The following is a 16,541-nucleotide window of genomic DNA, read 5'->3' as shown; positions in this document are numbered from 1 at the left end:
CCCTTTGCTCTGGGATTCCTGCCTTTGTTACTCCTCTTTAGGCTGTGCTAGATGCTAGAGGTGAGCTCTTGTTTTGAGGTGAAGCCTTAGCCACTGCGGGGGCCTGCTGTGATCTGAACTTTCTCTCTTCTTGGTTAACTGCCCAGGGCATCCCAACCAGGGAACTCCACCAAACATGCAGGACTCCTCATTCTGATCCTGGATCTGCAACTCAGAACTAGCTAGTGAGTGACAAAGCTGCCAGTTGGTACTTGCCACCATCATGGTGACATAATATGGTCCTGGTAGAGCCCTGGCATAGACTGGATCTTTTCTTGACTCTCCCATGTACTCACATGCCCTACAAACCCCAGTATCTATATACCTCCCTATCTTTCTCCCTGTGCAAACTGTGCTACACAACCCATTCACTGTGACTTTGTCTGGATTTCCCCATCAGGATTCTGTCTGGTGCTTTTTCTAGACCTATTTGTGTCTGGAGAAGGGAAACCACCATACTGTATCCTATCACTTGGCTTCACCCTCCAAAGTAATTTTCTTTAGTGCATCCCAGGAACCATTTTGACAAGGAATGTATTTGGCTTAATCATCACTATCAAAGATCTTATTGTCTTATTGATCAATTCATCAGGAAACATTTATTAAGAACTTCCTATGTGTCACTGTGCCTAGTGCTGGGGATGCAAAGAAAGTCAAAAACATGGTTGCTACCCTCAAGAAGTTCCCATTCTAAGGGGGGAGACAACATTAAAACAACTATAGAAGATATATAGTATGAATGGAAAGTAATTTCAGAGGGATGCCACGATCATTGACAGGGATATGGAAAACTGGTATTTGAGCTGAGTTTTGAAGGAATCCAGGGAAGGCCAATGGCAGAGGTGAGAAGTAAGACCATTCGAGACCTGAGTACAGTCACAGAAAAAGTATGGAGTTGGGAAATGGAGCATTGTCTTCAAGGAACACCAGATACGCCAATGTAGCTACATCGAGTATATGGAGTGAAGTATAAGAAGACCAGAAAGAGAGGAAGGAGCTAATTGATGAAGAACTCTAAAACAAACAGATGTAATTTGCCTTGCATTTATACAGAAGATTTATAAAATAAAGCCCATGTTCATAGTAATTCTGCACTTAGAAGGTAGTTATGGAATGGCCTGTATATTATAGATATTACAACCTGACATGGATGTGTTCCCATAATGTTGACAACCTTTTCCCTCCAAGTAACAAACAGCTGTGTTTCATGTTCACAACTCCTAACTTTGCCTTAGGTAATGAGGAGACATTGACGTGTCTTGCAGAGGGGAGTGAAGTGATCAGACCTGTGCCTTAGGTATTATCTCTTGCTTCCTCTTTCCCTTACCTCATCCCTTAGCTCTGAGATCTTCTGGCCCTAAATAAGAAATCCATCCACTCCCTCTTGCTTGGCTGCCTGGGAATAGTTTATCTAGGCTGTAGTATCTTTGAAAGCATCAGACGTGAAGGCATCAAGCTGGACCTTTTGTCACTTGTCAGCATTATGCCCTACATCCAAAGTATTCCATTTCTGCGGGTGGTACAAGGGTCAGTGGCATTGTAATTATACCATAGGACCTTAGAAATATACCTTAGATCACAATTATATCAACAAGTATTTGTTTACTCTCTACTTAGGGCAAAGCATTGTGCTGGGCTGATACCAACTTTAAATACATTATAGTATCTGCCCCATAGAGCATACAGTTTAGTGAAGGAATATAACACCTTCAGAGATGCCTAGAAAAAACAATGAGTACATGATAATTGCATTAGAGTTGTGTAAACAAAGAGCAAAGTCACAAATGCTTGTGGTGAGGGAAGAAACTTTAAAGCAAAGACCTGGCCCACAAAACTCCCAAGTGCAAACTAAACGAGATTCAAACTTAATTGGGAAATATTTAACAAAACAAATAAAAAATACAATGAAATGCATAATGTTAATGTGTTTTTTAAGGTATCATGTGGCCCAAAGACATCCTTTTTTACAGTTTCAGTGGCCCCTATTTCTCTTTGATTTTAGCACCACTACTGTCAGGGATGGGTGTAATTTCAATAAGTAAAGATGGGGAAAAAGTATGTTCTAGGCTTAGGAAGTAGCTTAAACAAACCCTAGAGGCATAAGTAGTGTGCAGGTTTAGAGAGGGCAGAGATACCCAGTTTGGCTGTAATGTTAATGTTTAAAAATGAAAAATATGAAATAAGTCTGGGAAGATTTGGTGGTGCCAGCTTGTGGTGGGATTTAAATGCCAGGAAGAGGAGTGTAAACCATATTCTGGAGAGAAGAAAAATTTTTATTAAGAGAAGAAGCATAACTATATAGATACATAAGAAAAGTTCTACAGGAAGTGGTTATGAAGGATGAATCAGAGGAAGAGGGAACTTGGAAGGAATTTATTGACATAGTCCAATTGGGTGGTTCTGAAGGCATATGTTCATGTTGGGGCAGCAGAAATGGGGAGAAGGATAAAAGATTTTGCAGAAATGGATGCAACAGGACTTATTAACTGATTGGATATGAGGTGGGAAAGAGTACAACACTGTCATTTTGGAGGTAAAGGAACTGAGGCCACCAAGAGCATTTGCTAAAGGTTACAAAGATAGTAAAGTCACAAAGACAGGATTCAAACCCAGATGCCCTGTCACCAAATCCAGCACTCATTCCACTCATTGTTCTGCCAGTCCCAAGTCCTCAGCCAGGGAGATAGACCACCTGTAGCCAAAGGAGGCATAGGAGATGATTCCAAATGACAAAGTGGCTAGAGTTGTCAGGAGGTGACATTCCCCACATCCCAAGGATTAGCAACTTGATTTGAAATTTCTCAAGGACTGCAGGGCCCTGTATTGGGCAGGAAGTTCCATCATGAACAGCCCGGGTGACCTCTTCCAAATACGTCAATACAACCAAAACGACACAGAAACTGAATGACGTTAAAAAGAAGAAAAAAATTCATTGACAGTTTTTCCAATTTTTGGCAGAGGGTATGCTTTTCAACAGAAAAAAAAAGTAATTATAGGTTACAAAAAAAACTGTCATTTCTCACAGCTGAAATCTATTTCTGGACGAATTCATGATGAGGAAGCAATACATTTTCCTATTTTTTTCTGTTGTTGTTATTGCAATGCAGATGTGGTTTTAGGAAGGTTATCCTGCAAAGAGGAGAAAGAAAAATTTATGACATAATTCACGAATGTGAAAGCTATTTATTGAATGAATCCCAATGAAATGATCTATCTTTTAAATGAAGTCCCCATCAATGGCTTTCTGGAATCATTCCATGGTGGCATCCAATCACACCCACTGCCTCAGAGATTCATCACATTAAAACGATTGAGTTCAAGGAGTATTTCTTAAATGTTATGAGGAAAGCAATAGGCTAGGCACTGGGGATACGAACATGAAACAAATCACCAGTTTTTCTGCTCTTAAGGAATGTATATTCTAATACAACATATAAGAAAGAAGTATGCTGTAAAAGGAGCAAAATTAAGACAAATATAAAGAGCTCTAGGAAAATTTGAGGCAGGAAAGACTGTCCAAATTATTGATCTAACTTGTTGAATTCTCTTTACATAGATTCTAAAATATTAGGATAGGCAAAACTTTTGGCAGATCTCTTTAAGACTGGACCTCCACTAACAGTGAGATGGCTATGAAAGTTTATTCATTGGGTAAGATTTAAAATGGCCTCTCACTTGAAAGAAAGTGTTTAATTAAGGTGCGAATAGATATCCAGCATTTGGCAGGATTGACCTGGATCTTGGCTTACCATCTCCCATCAAACATCATCCCAAAACACATTTTTTCTTTCCAGGTCCAGTTTCCCCATTAAAATTGCATCACCACCCTTTCAAAGTTATGAGAAAAGACCCTTATAAACCTTGAAGCACCATATAAATATGGGTGGTTATTCTCTCTCCTCTTTTTATAAAAAAAATTTCTCTTTCCCCCTTTTTCTTTACCTCATCTATAAAATAGAAGCAATAACATCACCTTCCACAAAGGGTTATTGTGAAGATCAAAATGAGATGACATATGGTAAGTACTTGGTCTACCTTAAAGAGCTACACCAAGAAGTATCTATTAACCACCTACCTATTATGTGCCAGGCACTGTACTAAGTGCTAGTTCTACAAAGAAAGAAAAAAAACTGTCCCACTCTCAAGGAACTAATTGGGGGACAATATGCAAACAATTATATACAAATGAGACAAATTCAAGATAAATGGATGATGATCTCAGAGGGAACATACTAGCATTAAAGGGAATTGGGAAAGGTTTTTTATTCAAGGTGGGACTTTAGTCAAAACTTGAAGAAAGCTGAGGAAACCAGAGAATAAGATGAGGAGGGAGAGTTCCCGGCATAAGGAATAATAAATACAGAGTTGGGAGATGAAGTTATTATCTTGTATGAGAAACAGCAAGGAGGCCAGGCATTGATTCCTGACTACTGGTAGGGGAGTGAGGTGTAATTACCTGGAAAAGGTCACAAGGGGCTAAATTATGAAAAATTTTTAAAGCCAAAGCATTTTATATTTGATCCTGGAGGTAATAAGGAGTCCCTGGAATTTATTGAATGGGAAATGGGATGACATGGTCAGACTTGCTCTTTAGGGAGATGAATTTGACAAGGGTCTAGAGTAGGGAGACCAACCAGAAAGCTAGTATAATAGTACAGGTATAAGGTGAGAAAGTCCTGCTCCAGGGTGGGGGCAGTGTTAGGGGAGAGTAGGCAGCATATAGGAGAAACATTACAAAGGTAGAATTATAACATGACTTGGCAAAAGAATGCATATGGAAAGAAAAAAGTGAGAAGTTCAAGATGGCCCAAGGTTGAGATCCTGGGTGAATGAGACAATGAAAATACTGTCAACAGAAACAAGAAAGTTAAGAAAATGGAAGGTCTTGGGAAAAGATCATGAGTCAGTTTATATGTGATGATGATGATGATGGTGACCTGTTTTAATTGCCTAGACCAGGGTTGGGGAACTTGCAACTTTGAGGCCACATGTGGCCCTCTAGGTCCTCAAATGTCACCCTTTGACTGAATCCAAACTTCACAGAACAAGTCTCTTTAATAAAAGAATCTGTTCTGTAAAACTTTGACTCAGTCAAAAGGCCTCACCAATGGACCTACAAGGCCACATGTGGCCTCGAGGTTGCAGGTTCCCCACCCCAGACTTAAACTATAGCTTTTTCATGTCTTAAATAATATTCACACTTTTACTGGGCAATGCCTTGGCTTGCCGCATATGTAAAACCTTATTGTTCCTTTCCTCTCTGGTCACATTCCTCTCCTACTTATTTTCATTCTTCAACCATGACCTTGATTTTATTCAACCCTAAAACATGGCAACCTTAGCCCCAAGAAGTTTTATGACATTTATCCATTGTATCCTGTGTAAGCATATGTGAAATCTCTTGTCATCACATTAAACATCCATAAAACAGTTTGTAAACTCTGTAAAACTTTCAGGAACAAGTTATCTCCCAAATGATAAGCCTGTTGGCTAAATTACTTGTTTTGCTATGCTTCAGCTTATGATGAACTTAAAAGATCTTTCTGCCCTAACTTTAGATTAATCAGCTATGAAATGGAGGCTGACTCATAAACATGACATCTTCCTTCTAGCTACTGTGTGAGTATCCCATGAGGCTCAGGGCTGGGCTTCTGTTTTCTCTCTATATTATTTTCTTAGGTGACTTCTTCATCTCTCATATGTATAATTATCATTTCTGTTCAGATGACTCCTTCCAGTTAGAGACAGAAATAGAGATAAATGTGGACATATACATCTTCATCTCTATTTTATCCATCTATGTATATATATATATGTATGTATGTATATGTGTGTGTATACACATATGTGTGTATACATATATGTGTGTATACATATATTCATATATTATCTACATCCCTAATCTCTCTTAAAGTCTCATGTTATCAGCAAATTCACCTGGATGTCCTGTTGGCATCTCATGCATCTCAACATGACCTGTCATTATATCCCAAATTCCATTACTCTTAATTAATCAAAGGATCCCAGAATCATGGATCTAGAGATGGAAGGGACCTCAGAGGCCATATACTCAAACTCTCACATCTTAGAGACAAGGAAATGATAGCACAGAGACATTTCTTGACTTGCCTAACATCATACTGATAGCAAGCATTAGATGTGAGATTTGAACCCAGGTCCTCTGGCTCCACACCCAGTGATCTTTAAACTCTTATTATGTGCCAGGCATTGTTCTAGGTGGCAGGGACCGAATGACAAAAATGACAGTCTTTGCCCTCCAGCCTTTTACATTCTAACATGGGAAAAACATATACACTTAATTGTACGAAATATCAAATAAATAGAATTTATTTTCAATGGTGGGAAGCACTAGCAGCTAGAGGGATCAGAAAAGGCCTCAGGCAGAAGGTAGTCCTTCAACTGAGCATTAAAGGAGTTGAGTGATTCTAAGAGGGAAAGGGAGAAAGAGAACATTCTGGGTATGCGGGACAGCCTATGGAATATCTTGAGTGAGAGAGACCTAACAGACCAGTTTGGCTGGATTGTTAAAGTGCATTAAGGGGAGAAATAGCTAAGTCTGGAAAGGTAGGCTGGAACAAGATCGTGCAGAGCTTTGAATGCCAAACAGAGGAGTTTGTGTTTGAAACTAGAAACAGCTGGGAGCCACTGTACTTTGGTGAGCAGATAAGTGACAAGGTCAGGCCTGCACTTTAAAAATATTCCTTTGGCAAATGTGTGGAAAATAAACTAGGCTCATCATCTTCCCCATAAACTTTTCCTGTTCTAAATTTCCCTGTTTCTTTGGAGGGAAAAGACCGTCCTTCCAGCTGCTATGGCTTACAACTTTGGGACCTTCTTAAACCCTCCTTTGCCATATATCTAATCAGTCGCTAAGTTTTGCTGAGGCTACCTCCACAACATCTTCTGAATGGTAGAATCCTTTTTTCACTTACATGGCCACCAACTTAATTTTATCCTTCACCTCCTTAATAATAGTGGCTAGCATTTATAAAGAACTCAAAAATTTGAATTGTACTCTACGTATATTATCTCATTTAACCCTTGGTCCAGTAACAGCTAAGGGGGCCTGGTCCAAATTTGTTATGCAATTGGTGTACTTTGCTTAATAAACCAACAAGCTCAGAAGCTTGAGGTTTTGTTTTCACAGTTATTTCAGATTTCACACATCCCACAATCTGGCTTTTGCCTACATTTCCAGTCTTATTTCAGATTATTCCCCTTAATGAAACCTGTATCACAGCCAAAACGATCTCTTAACTCTTTTCATACATGATTCATACGTGGTACTTGATCCGCTCCGTCTGTGATTATGCAAAATTATTCCCTATGTCTATAACACATTCCTTTTATACTTCTTCCTAAAAGAATTTTCCATTTAGTGGAAAAGACAACTAAGGTGCCATCTGCTGTAGGAGGTCTACATTGACCCCCTCAGCTATTCGTTCTCTCTCTCTCTGTCTTTCTGTGTCTCTCTGTCTCTCTCTCTCCCTCTCCCTCTTCCTCTCCCTTTCCTCCTTCTCTATTTCTCCTTCTTTTTATTAATCTCAATCAATTAAGAATATAAGTGTCTTAAGTACATTCTACATTGAAGGCACTACACTAGATACTGTGGATACAAAGACAAAAAACAAAAACAGACTTTGTCCTTAAGGAGTTCCTCTTCTGGTGAAGAATATAAACATATAGACATATATGTCTATATGTATGTCTATAATTACACACATATTTACATATATGCACATATACACATATACACACGTATACCAGGCCACACATGCATAGATACATGTGTATATGTATGTTTATAGACATATGTATATGCATATATAGGTATGTGTATGTATACATATAAACTCATATGCACATATGCATTCATAACAGAAAAATCTGTATGAAGTAAGAGGTTTCAGAGACAGAGAAGAGGAGAGAAGCCTCGCAAGCATGGGAGAAGCCTGGTGCAAGGCCAGGAGATGAGAGGTGGAGAGTCATGTGTGAGTAGTAGAGAGCGGCTGTGTCTAGTGCAACACCGAGCACACAGAGGATAATCATGCATGAGAAGGTGCAGTGGGAATCAAGGAGTGAAGGGTTTTAAATGCCAAGAAGAGGAATTTGTATTTGAGACCGGAGGGAAGAGAGAACCCACTGGAGTATATTGAAAACTGGGGTGAGATGGTTTAGGAACATCATTTTGGCAGCTATGTGGAGAAGGGAATGGAGTGAGGGGAGGCTTGAGGGAAAGAGACCAGTTAGGAGGCTATTATGATGGTCCAAGGAGAAATGAGGAAGACCTGAACTAGGGTGCTGCACAACATAAAGCCTGCAGGGCTGCTTGCAGCCCGCAAAAGGATTTTTGGTGGCCAGTGAAAATGCAGGGTTGCCAATGCTCAATATTCTGTTTGTCACATGACCCACAGCAACCACTAATTGTCATTTTGTCTCTAGTCTAACCTATCTGCGGCCTGAACCTGTTGCCAAGTTGTGCAGGTCTGCTCTAGAAGCATAAAGAAAAGGGTGAATATGAGAGATCCTGGGGAGATATAAACAACATGTCTGTGCAACTGAATGGGGGCGGTGAGGGAAAGTGAGGCATCAATCATGTGAATTATGTGAGGCCAGTGATGAAGATCTCTGCTTGTCTCTTGCATCTACTTGTTACTAACCCAGCATGAAGCATAGAGGAATCTTCTCTAGTGGAACAGGCTCCAAAGCCTCCCCCAAGCTACTGAAGGGTGGCCTCAGGCTGGAAGGTGCCCCAGAAGCCATCTAGTCCCATGAGCCAACAGGTTCAAAGAGATTAAGCAAATTGCCCAAGGTCACACAGGTGATGAGAATCAGAGACAGGCTCTGAATGAAGCTAGGTTGTCAGGCCAGTGCTCTTTCCCCTGAACCACACTGCCTCCCAACACTTCATCATCATCATCCTTCAGTCCTTTCTCAGAGAAAGGACAAGTCAACAGGCAGGAGATCAGGGAGAAGACAACTAAAGAAATCCATACTCTCTCTCCCTCTATATGGTGACATGATACTTGTCTGTCCCTTCCATACACTGAATGGGGTGCAGGAAGTGCTACCACAGAAAAGGAAGAAAATCAGTGGAACTTAAGCCTTCTTATAACACAGAAAATCAGTCAAACAAAAGCAAATACCTTAATGACCATGTGCAATTTTCTGTTCCCATTAAACTACACCTCTGCCCAAAAAAGAGAGCACGTTTCATTATTTTTCCTCTGAGACCAAGAGTTGTTATCATAATGACTCCAAGTATAGTCTTGCGTTAGCATTTTAATTCAATTACCTTAATCCTACTTACATTTTCTAAGTCATATTTGACGTATTGGCGTTGCTCCTTTTTCTGTGTTTCTTTGCAATGCAGAAGATAATCACGAGAATCATTATTAGCATAGAAACAAAAACTGCAATAGATAATGAAGCTGTGACAGCTATGGTGTCCCTAGTGGAGCCCATTATCTCACATTTTTCTCCCCTGTGCCACCAGTCTTCACCTGATTGACATCTACAAAATAAAAAATTGTATTTTAAAATATAGCAAAGCATCATTAAAATGCTATTTCATTAACATTTGGCCGGGTTTTCAAACAAGCATTAGCATAGGGCTCCAAGCATTTCCTCCTAGACTCTCAGACTTATTTTTCTTTTATGTGTAAGAAATTCCAACAGTATTATTATCCTCATTTTACAAAGAAGGAAACTGAGCCAGAGAGAGTAACTTGGACAAGGTAATACGTATCTAAAGCAGGATTTGAACTCTATGTTCTGTGCTCTATGTTCTGTACCACCAAGCTGCCTCTTGGGTTCATAAAAGACCTTCTCATACTATGTAACAATGAAAAGGAAATTAAGACAATTGTTAGGAGCCATTATGCCCAATTAAATGTCAATAAATTTGACATCTAAGAGAAATGGATAAGTATCTAAAAAAACACAAATTATCCAGATTAACATAAGAAGAAAAAAAAGCTTAAATAACTCAATCTTAGAAAAAGAAATTGAACAGAACATCAGTGAACTTCCTAAGGGAAATCTCCAAGACCAGATGGATTCACAAATGAATTCTATCAAACATTTAAAAAACAACTAATCCCAATACTATATAAACTATTTAAATGAATAGGAAGGAATCCTACCAAAATTTTTTTATGACACAAATATGAATTTTAAAAATTTTCCATGTAATTAGGAAATATTTAATAAAATTTTTCAAAAAAATTATTTTATAGAGCTAGAAAAAATAATAAAATTCATCTGGAAGAACAAGAAATCAATGATATTAAGGGAATCAATGAAAAAGAATTTGAAAGAAGGTGATCTAGCCATTACCAGATCTCAAATTGTATTATAAAGCAGTAAATATCAAAACAATCTGATACTGGCTAAGAAATAGAGTAGAGGATGAATGGAATAGATTAGGTACAAATTACATTGTAGTAAATGACCATAGTGATCTAGAATGTGATAAACCCAAAGATCTAACTTTGGAACAAAAATTATTAATTGACAAAAACTGCTGGGAAAACTGGAAAACAATATGGCAGAAACTAGGTATATACCAATATCTCACACTGTGCATCAAGATAAGGTCAAAAGGAGCATATGATTTACATATAAAGGGTGATACCATAAGCAAATTAAGAGAGTATGGAATAGTTTATCTGTCAGATTTATGAATAAAGGAAGAATTCAAGACCAAAGAAGATATAGAGAGCATTACAAAATGTAAAATAGATAATTTTTATGATATAAAATTTAAAAGTTTTTGCACAAACAAAACCAATGTAACCAAAATTATAAGGAAAATGGGGGAATTTTTTTCTAACAAGTATCTCTAATAAAGTTCTCACTTCTCAAATATATAAAGAACTGAGTCAAACTTATAAACATAAAAGTCATTCCCCAAGTGATAAATGGTCAAAGGATTTAAACAAACAATAAAAGCAAAGTTATCTATAGTTATGAAAAAGTGCTCTGAATCACTATAGATCAGAAAAATGTGAATTAAAACAGCTCTCAGGTACTATCTCACACCTGAGTGGCTAATGTGACAAAAAAAAAAAGAAAATATTAGATGTTGGAAAAGTGGCATACTAATGCATTGTTGGTGGAGTTACAAACTGATCCAATGATTCTGAAGAGTAATTTGGAACTATGCCCAAACGGCTATTAACCTGTGCATACTCTGTGATCCAGCAATTCTACTCCTAGGATTACATGCCAAAGACATCTCAAAAAAAGGGGAAAGGGCCTATTTGTACAAAATATCTGTAGCAGCTCTTTTCTGTGGTGGCTAAAATTTGGAAATCAAAGGACTGCCCATGAATTGAGGAATTACACAAGCTGTCTTGTAAGATTGGAATGAAATATTATTGTGCTGTAAGAAATTACAAGCAGGACGACTTCAGAAAAACCTGAAAAGACTTACATAAACTGATGCATAGTAAAGTAACAGAACCAGAACAATGTATACTGGAATAGCAGTATTATCCATTGAAGCAACTGTAAAGGATTTAGCTATTCTCAGCAATACAATGATCCAAGACAATAATCCCAAAAGACTAACGATGAAGCATACTAACCTCCTCCAGACAAGTGATATTTATTGAATTCAAATTAAAGCATGCTATTTTTTACTTTCTTTCATTTTTTTCCTTTTATTCAAGTCTTCTTGTACAAAATGATTAATATTTACACACGCGCTAATAATTGCATGTGTAAAAAAAAGACAACTGGAAAAATATGTATTTGCTGAATTTAAAACATTGAATTGTATAATTTTTGCCTAGAGAATTGGGAGTCTAAGACACATCTATAAGGAGACAGAGAAAGCCATGTATCAGTCCTCCCCTAACTTTGGGAAAGATGGAGAAATTTATTGGATGACAGAGAAGCCAATAATGGGGAAAGTATTGAATAGGTCTGAATCTAGGACATGTCTGTGTTCCATAGCCCTAGGTTTTGGTGCAACAATAGGAATGCAGTGAGTCAGGGAGAATGAAATTCCTCTCCAGCTGCTATTGGAAAAACTGTAAAGCTTAAATAAAATTAGCCCATGAATATGACTGCTATCTGTAGCACACACCCCAAGCAGCATCCCCCACCCCCAACACACATACCCATCAGGCTATGTATATGTTGTACAGTTGTGACCTTTTTTTCTTCTAAGGTGCACAGTTGGTGTACCTGAAAGAGCTCATTGCACAAATAGAATCATAAAATTTGGCTAGAAGGGATTTTGAGATAATCTGAAGTGACCAACCCAAGGTTACATAGTCATAAGCGTCAGAGTGAGAACTTGATACTCAACAATCTTCTAATTGGTCCCCCTGCCTCACATCTCTCACCCCTTTAACATATCCTACATACCACTGACAAAGTAATTTCCTTAACTGTAGACTATGTGACTCTCATACTAGTCCAATTGTAGAAACTTCTGGAGATGACTGGCCTACCCAGGGTGTGACCACAAGGCCAGTAAGTGGCAAAGCTCAAACATGAACCTAGATCTTCTAAGTCTTACTCCAGTGTTGTTTTCACAACATCATTCAGTCTAGTGGGATAAAAAGTTTTTATTATGATGCCTCGAAGCTTTTGAATTATAGGATTTAGAACTACAAAGGACAGTAGAGATTATCTAACCAAATATCTTTATTTAATAGATAAGGAAAAAACCGGAGAAAGGTCAAGTATCCTGTTCATGTCATAGTAAATGACATATTCAAGATTTCAACCCAAGTCTATTGGCTCCAAATCCAACATTTTCCATTGCCCTAAAATACCTTGATATCATTTGTAAAAGTTGCTACTAAAACCACAGGCTCATGTAACCTAGAGTTTATGACACAGTCTCTTCACCAGAGTTACAAAACTTAGAGGCAGTTCTCAATTACCTAGGATTTGTTTTGCTTGGTATGGCTTATTGAATGAATACTTGAATATGCAAGTCAGTATTCTAGTGGGATCCACCTCCTAGGCTTCCGTAAATATATGGCTGAGGAAAAACAAAATAATATATGAAATTCACAGGGAAATCTCATTTCCTCATGTTTGCAATTCAACCTTCTTACTCCTTAACTCTACCACCAGAATTTTGAAATCAGACACAACAAAAAGTGACAAAATGAGCAGATTTGGAGTTCTCTTTTTGTGGCCTAAAGAAAGACAAGATTCATTGAAAAAGCGCCAAAACATCTATATAATCTAACAATTGGGGGAAGGGGAGACAGCTCCTGAATAATCAAGAGAGGGCTGGACATACATAATAACTCTTAAGCAGAACAATTATCTTTGAATGACTGAAGTCTTATTCAATAGCTATCAATTTTCTCAAGAATCTGAGGGGTCAGTTCTTCCAGAGTAAATGGACTACCTTTAGGACTCAGGCACTCTCTTTTCATGATGGCCAAGACCTGAACATCACTTCTGCCTCTTCTTGCTCCTCCATGTTCTCCTTTTTCATATCTCTAGTCCTATACCACCTACTTGTGCCCACAGCTCCCAACATTTTTAGCTAAAACAGTCCAAAGCCAAAGCCATAGCCCAGGATAGTTGCCCATAGATTGGTTTGAGGGAGCTGAAATGTAGCATTCTCATTAATTAAACTTTTTGAAGGCACAACTGATGTATCATCCCAGATGGAAGAGCATGTTTTCAAGTGTACTGAAAATGCAAGTTTCCTTAAAATATATTTGGATGGGCTAAAAGAAAGCTATGATTCCTTGAAACCTGATAATTTACAGCACAACTAATTAGACTAGATTTCAGTCAGTCCATGAACTTACAAAAAAATTATTTTCTTTATTTTCACCAACCTCTGATGGAAATTTAACATTTCTGGCAAACAACCATTATTCTAAGAATGATTCCAGATTGCCAAAAGGATGCAGCACAACAAAAAAGGATAAGACCCCTGAATTAAATATTGAAATAATAATTGCTTTGGAAAATAGGGGATAAAATTGACCCATGGATAATACTTGCATTTTCCCCGCAAAAGGAATTTTCTCTTAGATATGTGTAAGGATTTTAATTTCCAGTACTTCTGGATATCTATGACACTTTGTTTTGTAACTGCATATTAAGACTTTATTATCTGGTTGTATGTTTTTCTTGATTAAAAAAAGAAAATATTTATTTAATTTCAACTCTATATAGTATTTGATTAAACTTTTCCTTAGGTACTCTGTACCCACTAAATTTTCAAAAGCTTATTTTACTTACTTTTAAAAGTTCCTGAGTTCTTTCAAGTCCCACCTAAATCTCTTACATTCTAGAAGACCTTTGTATATCCCTTATGATCATAGACTTAGAGCTGAATAGACATATGTCACACTCAACATATCCAAATAAAAAGCTCATGATCTTTCCCTAAAACCCTTTCCTCTTCCCAACTTCAATTATATTGTCAAGGACACCATCATCCTCTTAGTCACCCATGCTTACAACCACTTGCACTCACTCCAGATAGCCAATCTGTTGGAAGGAAGGAAGGAAGGAAGGAAGGAAGGAAGGAAGGAAGGAAGGAAGGAAGGAAGGAAGGAAGGAAGGAAGGAAGGAAGGAAGGAAGGAGGGAGGGAGGGAGGGAGGGAGGGAGGGAGGGAGGGAGGGAGGAAGGAAGGAAGGAAGGAAGGAAGGAAGGAAGGAAGGAAGGAAGGAAGGAAGGAAGGAAGGAAGGAAGGAAGGAAAAGGGAAAAAGAAAAAAGGAAGAATCATGTATAATCATAAGATTCTATGAATATTTTATCAGTAGCATTCTGAAGGTTATAGGGTATGTGGGGGAGGGGACTCTTCATCAACTTTCAAACCTCTTTTTTGTAACTGGAGACATTTCACAAAGAAGCCAAGTAGATCAAGGTATTCATGGAGATACTAAGCTGATTTCTTACCTGCATTCTGCTTTCTCATTGCGTGTTACACAGATGCCATCATTCTCACAGGTGTAGTTTTCACAGTGATTTATGTATGGATGAATAGGGATGGATAATGGCTCAGTGAAAAGGAGATGTGATATATCTAAAGGAGAAAAAGGTACAAGAATAGAAGTTAGAATTGTGGGTATGGTAGAACACTTAAAATACTGTAAAAATTAAGGCTGAGTCAATCAATCAACAATCATTGACTAATATTAAGCACTTAATTTGTGCCAGTCATGGTGCTAAGTACCAGGGATACAAAGAAAGGAAAAAAATAATCTGTCTCTGCCCTTAAAGAGTATCCATTCTAATGGGATAGAACACAATAACTAGGTGCATAGAAGATATAAGTAGAGTAGATGGAAAATAATATGAAAGGTGAGGCATTAGGTACTGAGTTCTCCATCACAGGAGGTCTTCAAAAGGAGGCTGGATGACCATTTGATGGGGATATTATAGAAGACATGTACATTGCAATGCAGAAAGACATGGTGTATGTTTCAGGAGGTTTCAGCGTGGTGGGAAACTGGCAGAGCTAAATCTGTGTTTGCTCAGAGCGAACACATTTTACCAGCTTTTATCGATCAGTCAGAAAGTGCCTGTGTTTTAAGCACCTACCATATGAAAGCACTGAGCACAAAGAAAAATTATAAATGTGCAATTAATACAAGATCTACAGACTTGATGAAACTATCAATTTTATTGCCTACAGAAACGTTTTTCTCCCTCCAGAAGAATATGACAATGCTAAAGGATGCATGCCAAAGGATATAATCTGGTTTTCCTCCTATTGAAAGTCAAAATTTCCCAACATTTCTAATTGGGCCACCTGCTTACAATAAGATCTCTTTGTTTCAAGTCTTAAGTCAGGAAGATCAAAGGGTACAGCATGTTAGAACCAGAAACCTTAAGTTACAGATAATCCCATCACCTTCATTTTATAGAAATTGAGGTCCAGATAGTCCCCCACCTCAAGTGTGGTATTTTGATGTAGATCTATAATTTAATTAGTATACAGAGCTCACTGTGAGGAAACTCCTTCTATGAATACATAATGACAACTAATCTTTAATTTATTAGCTTGGTGAGATCCTGAGTGAACAGAGGAGTTAAGGACTTTGCCCGGAATCACATGACCTGCATGAATAGAAAGTAGGACTTGAACACAGGCCATCTGGACTCTGAAGTCAGTTCTCTATGCTCCGTGTCATACTGCTTCTCATAAGGTATGCTTAACATGAATTAAATTATGACTGTAATTAACAAAACATGAGAACTATTTAAATTGAAATATCGAACATACTTTGATGTTTTATATATAACCTCTTATACCTGAAAAAAGAACACAGAAACTTCAAAGAAAATCACCTGTTGCCACATAAAGAAAAATATTTTCTTGCTGAACAAATTGTGGTATGTAAAGATAATGGAATGCTGTTGTGCTACAAGAAATGATGAGCAGGTGGACTTTAGAAAAATCTGGAAAGACTTATATGAACTGATGCTGAGTGAAGTGAACAGAGCCCAGAGAACATTATACACAGTAACAGCCACATT

At 37.9% G+C, this 16,541-nt stretch overlaps 1 protein-coding gene across 3 annotated transcripts in view; it reads right to left on the bottom strand.

Annotated features, from left to right (window-relative positions):
* Window positions 1-2,291: 2,291 nt before the first annotated feature.
* Window positions 2,292-16,541, bottom strand: part of LOC140501184 (meprin A subunit beta-like) — a 47,569-nt gene continuing 33,319 nt past the window's right edge. For all 3 annotated transcript variants that reach the window (XM_072604487.1, XM_072604488.1, XM_072604489.1), the window contains 3 exons: window positions 14,958-15,084; window positions 9,371-9,574; window positions 2,292-3,168 (listed from right to left, as the gene is read on the bottom strand). In XM_072604487.1, coding sequence (XP_072460588.1) covers window positions 9,376-9,574; window positions 14,958-15,084 — 326 coding nt within the window. In that variant the 3' untranslated portion in view covers window positions 2,292-3,168; window positions 9,371-9,375. The remainder of the gene's footprint in view (window positions 3,169-9,370; window positions 9,575-14,957; window positions 15,085-16,541) is intronic.

Source organism: Notamacropus eugenii, chromosome 4, assembly GCF_028372415.1.
Source record: "Notamacropus eugenii isolate mMacEug1 chromosome 4, mMacEug1.pri_v2, whole genome shotgun sequence".
Lineage (NCBI taxonomy): Eukaryota > Metazoa > Chordata > Mammalia > Diprotodontia > Macropodidae > Notamacropus > Notamacropus eugenii.
The sequence above is the reverse complement of the archived record's forward strand: the minus strand, read 5'-3'. Positions and strand labels throughout refer to the sequence as shown.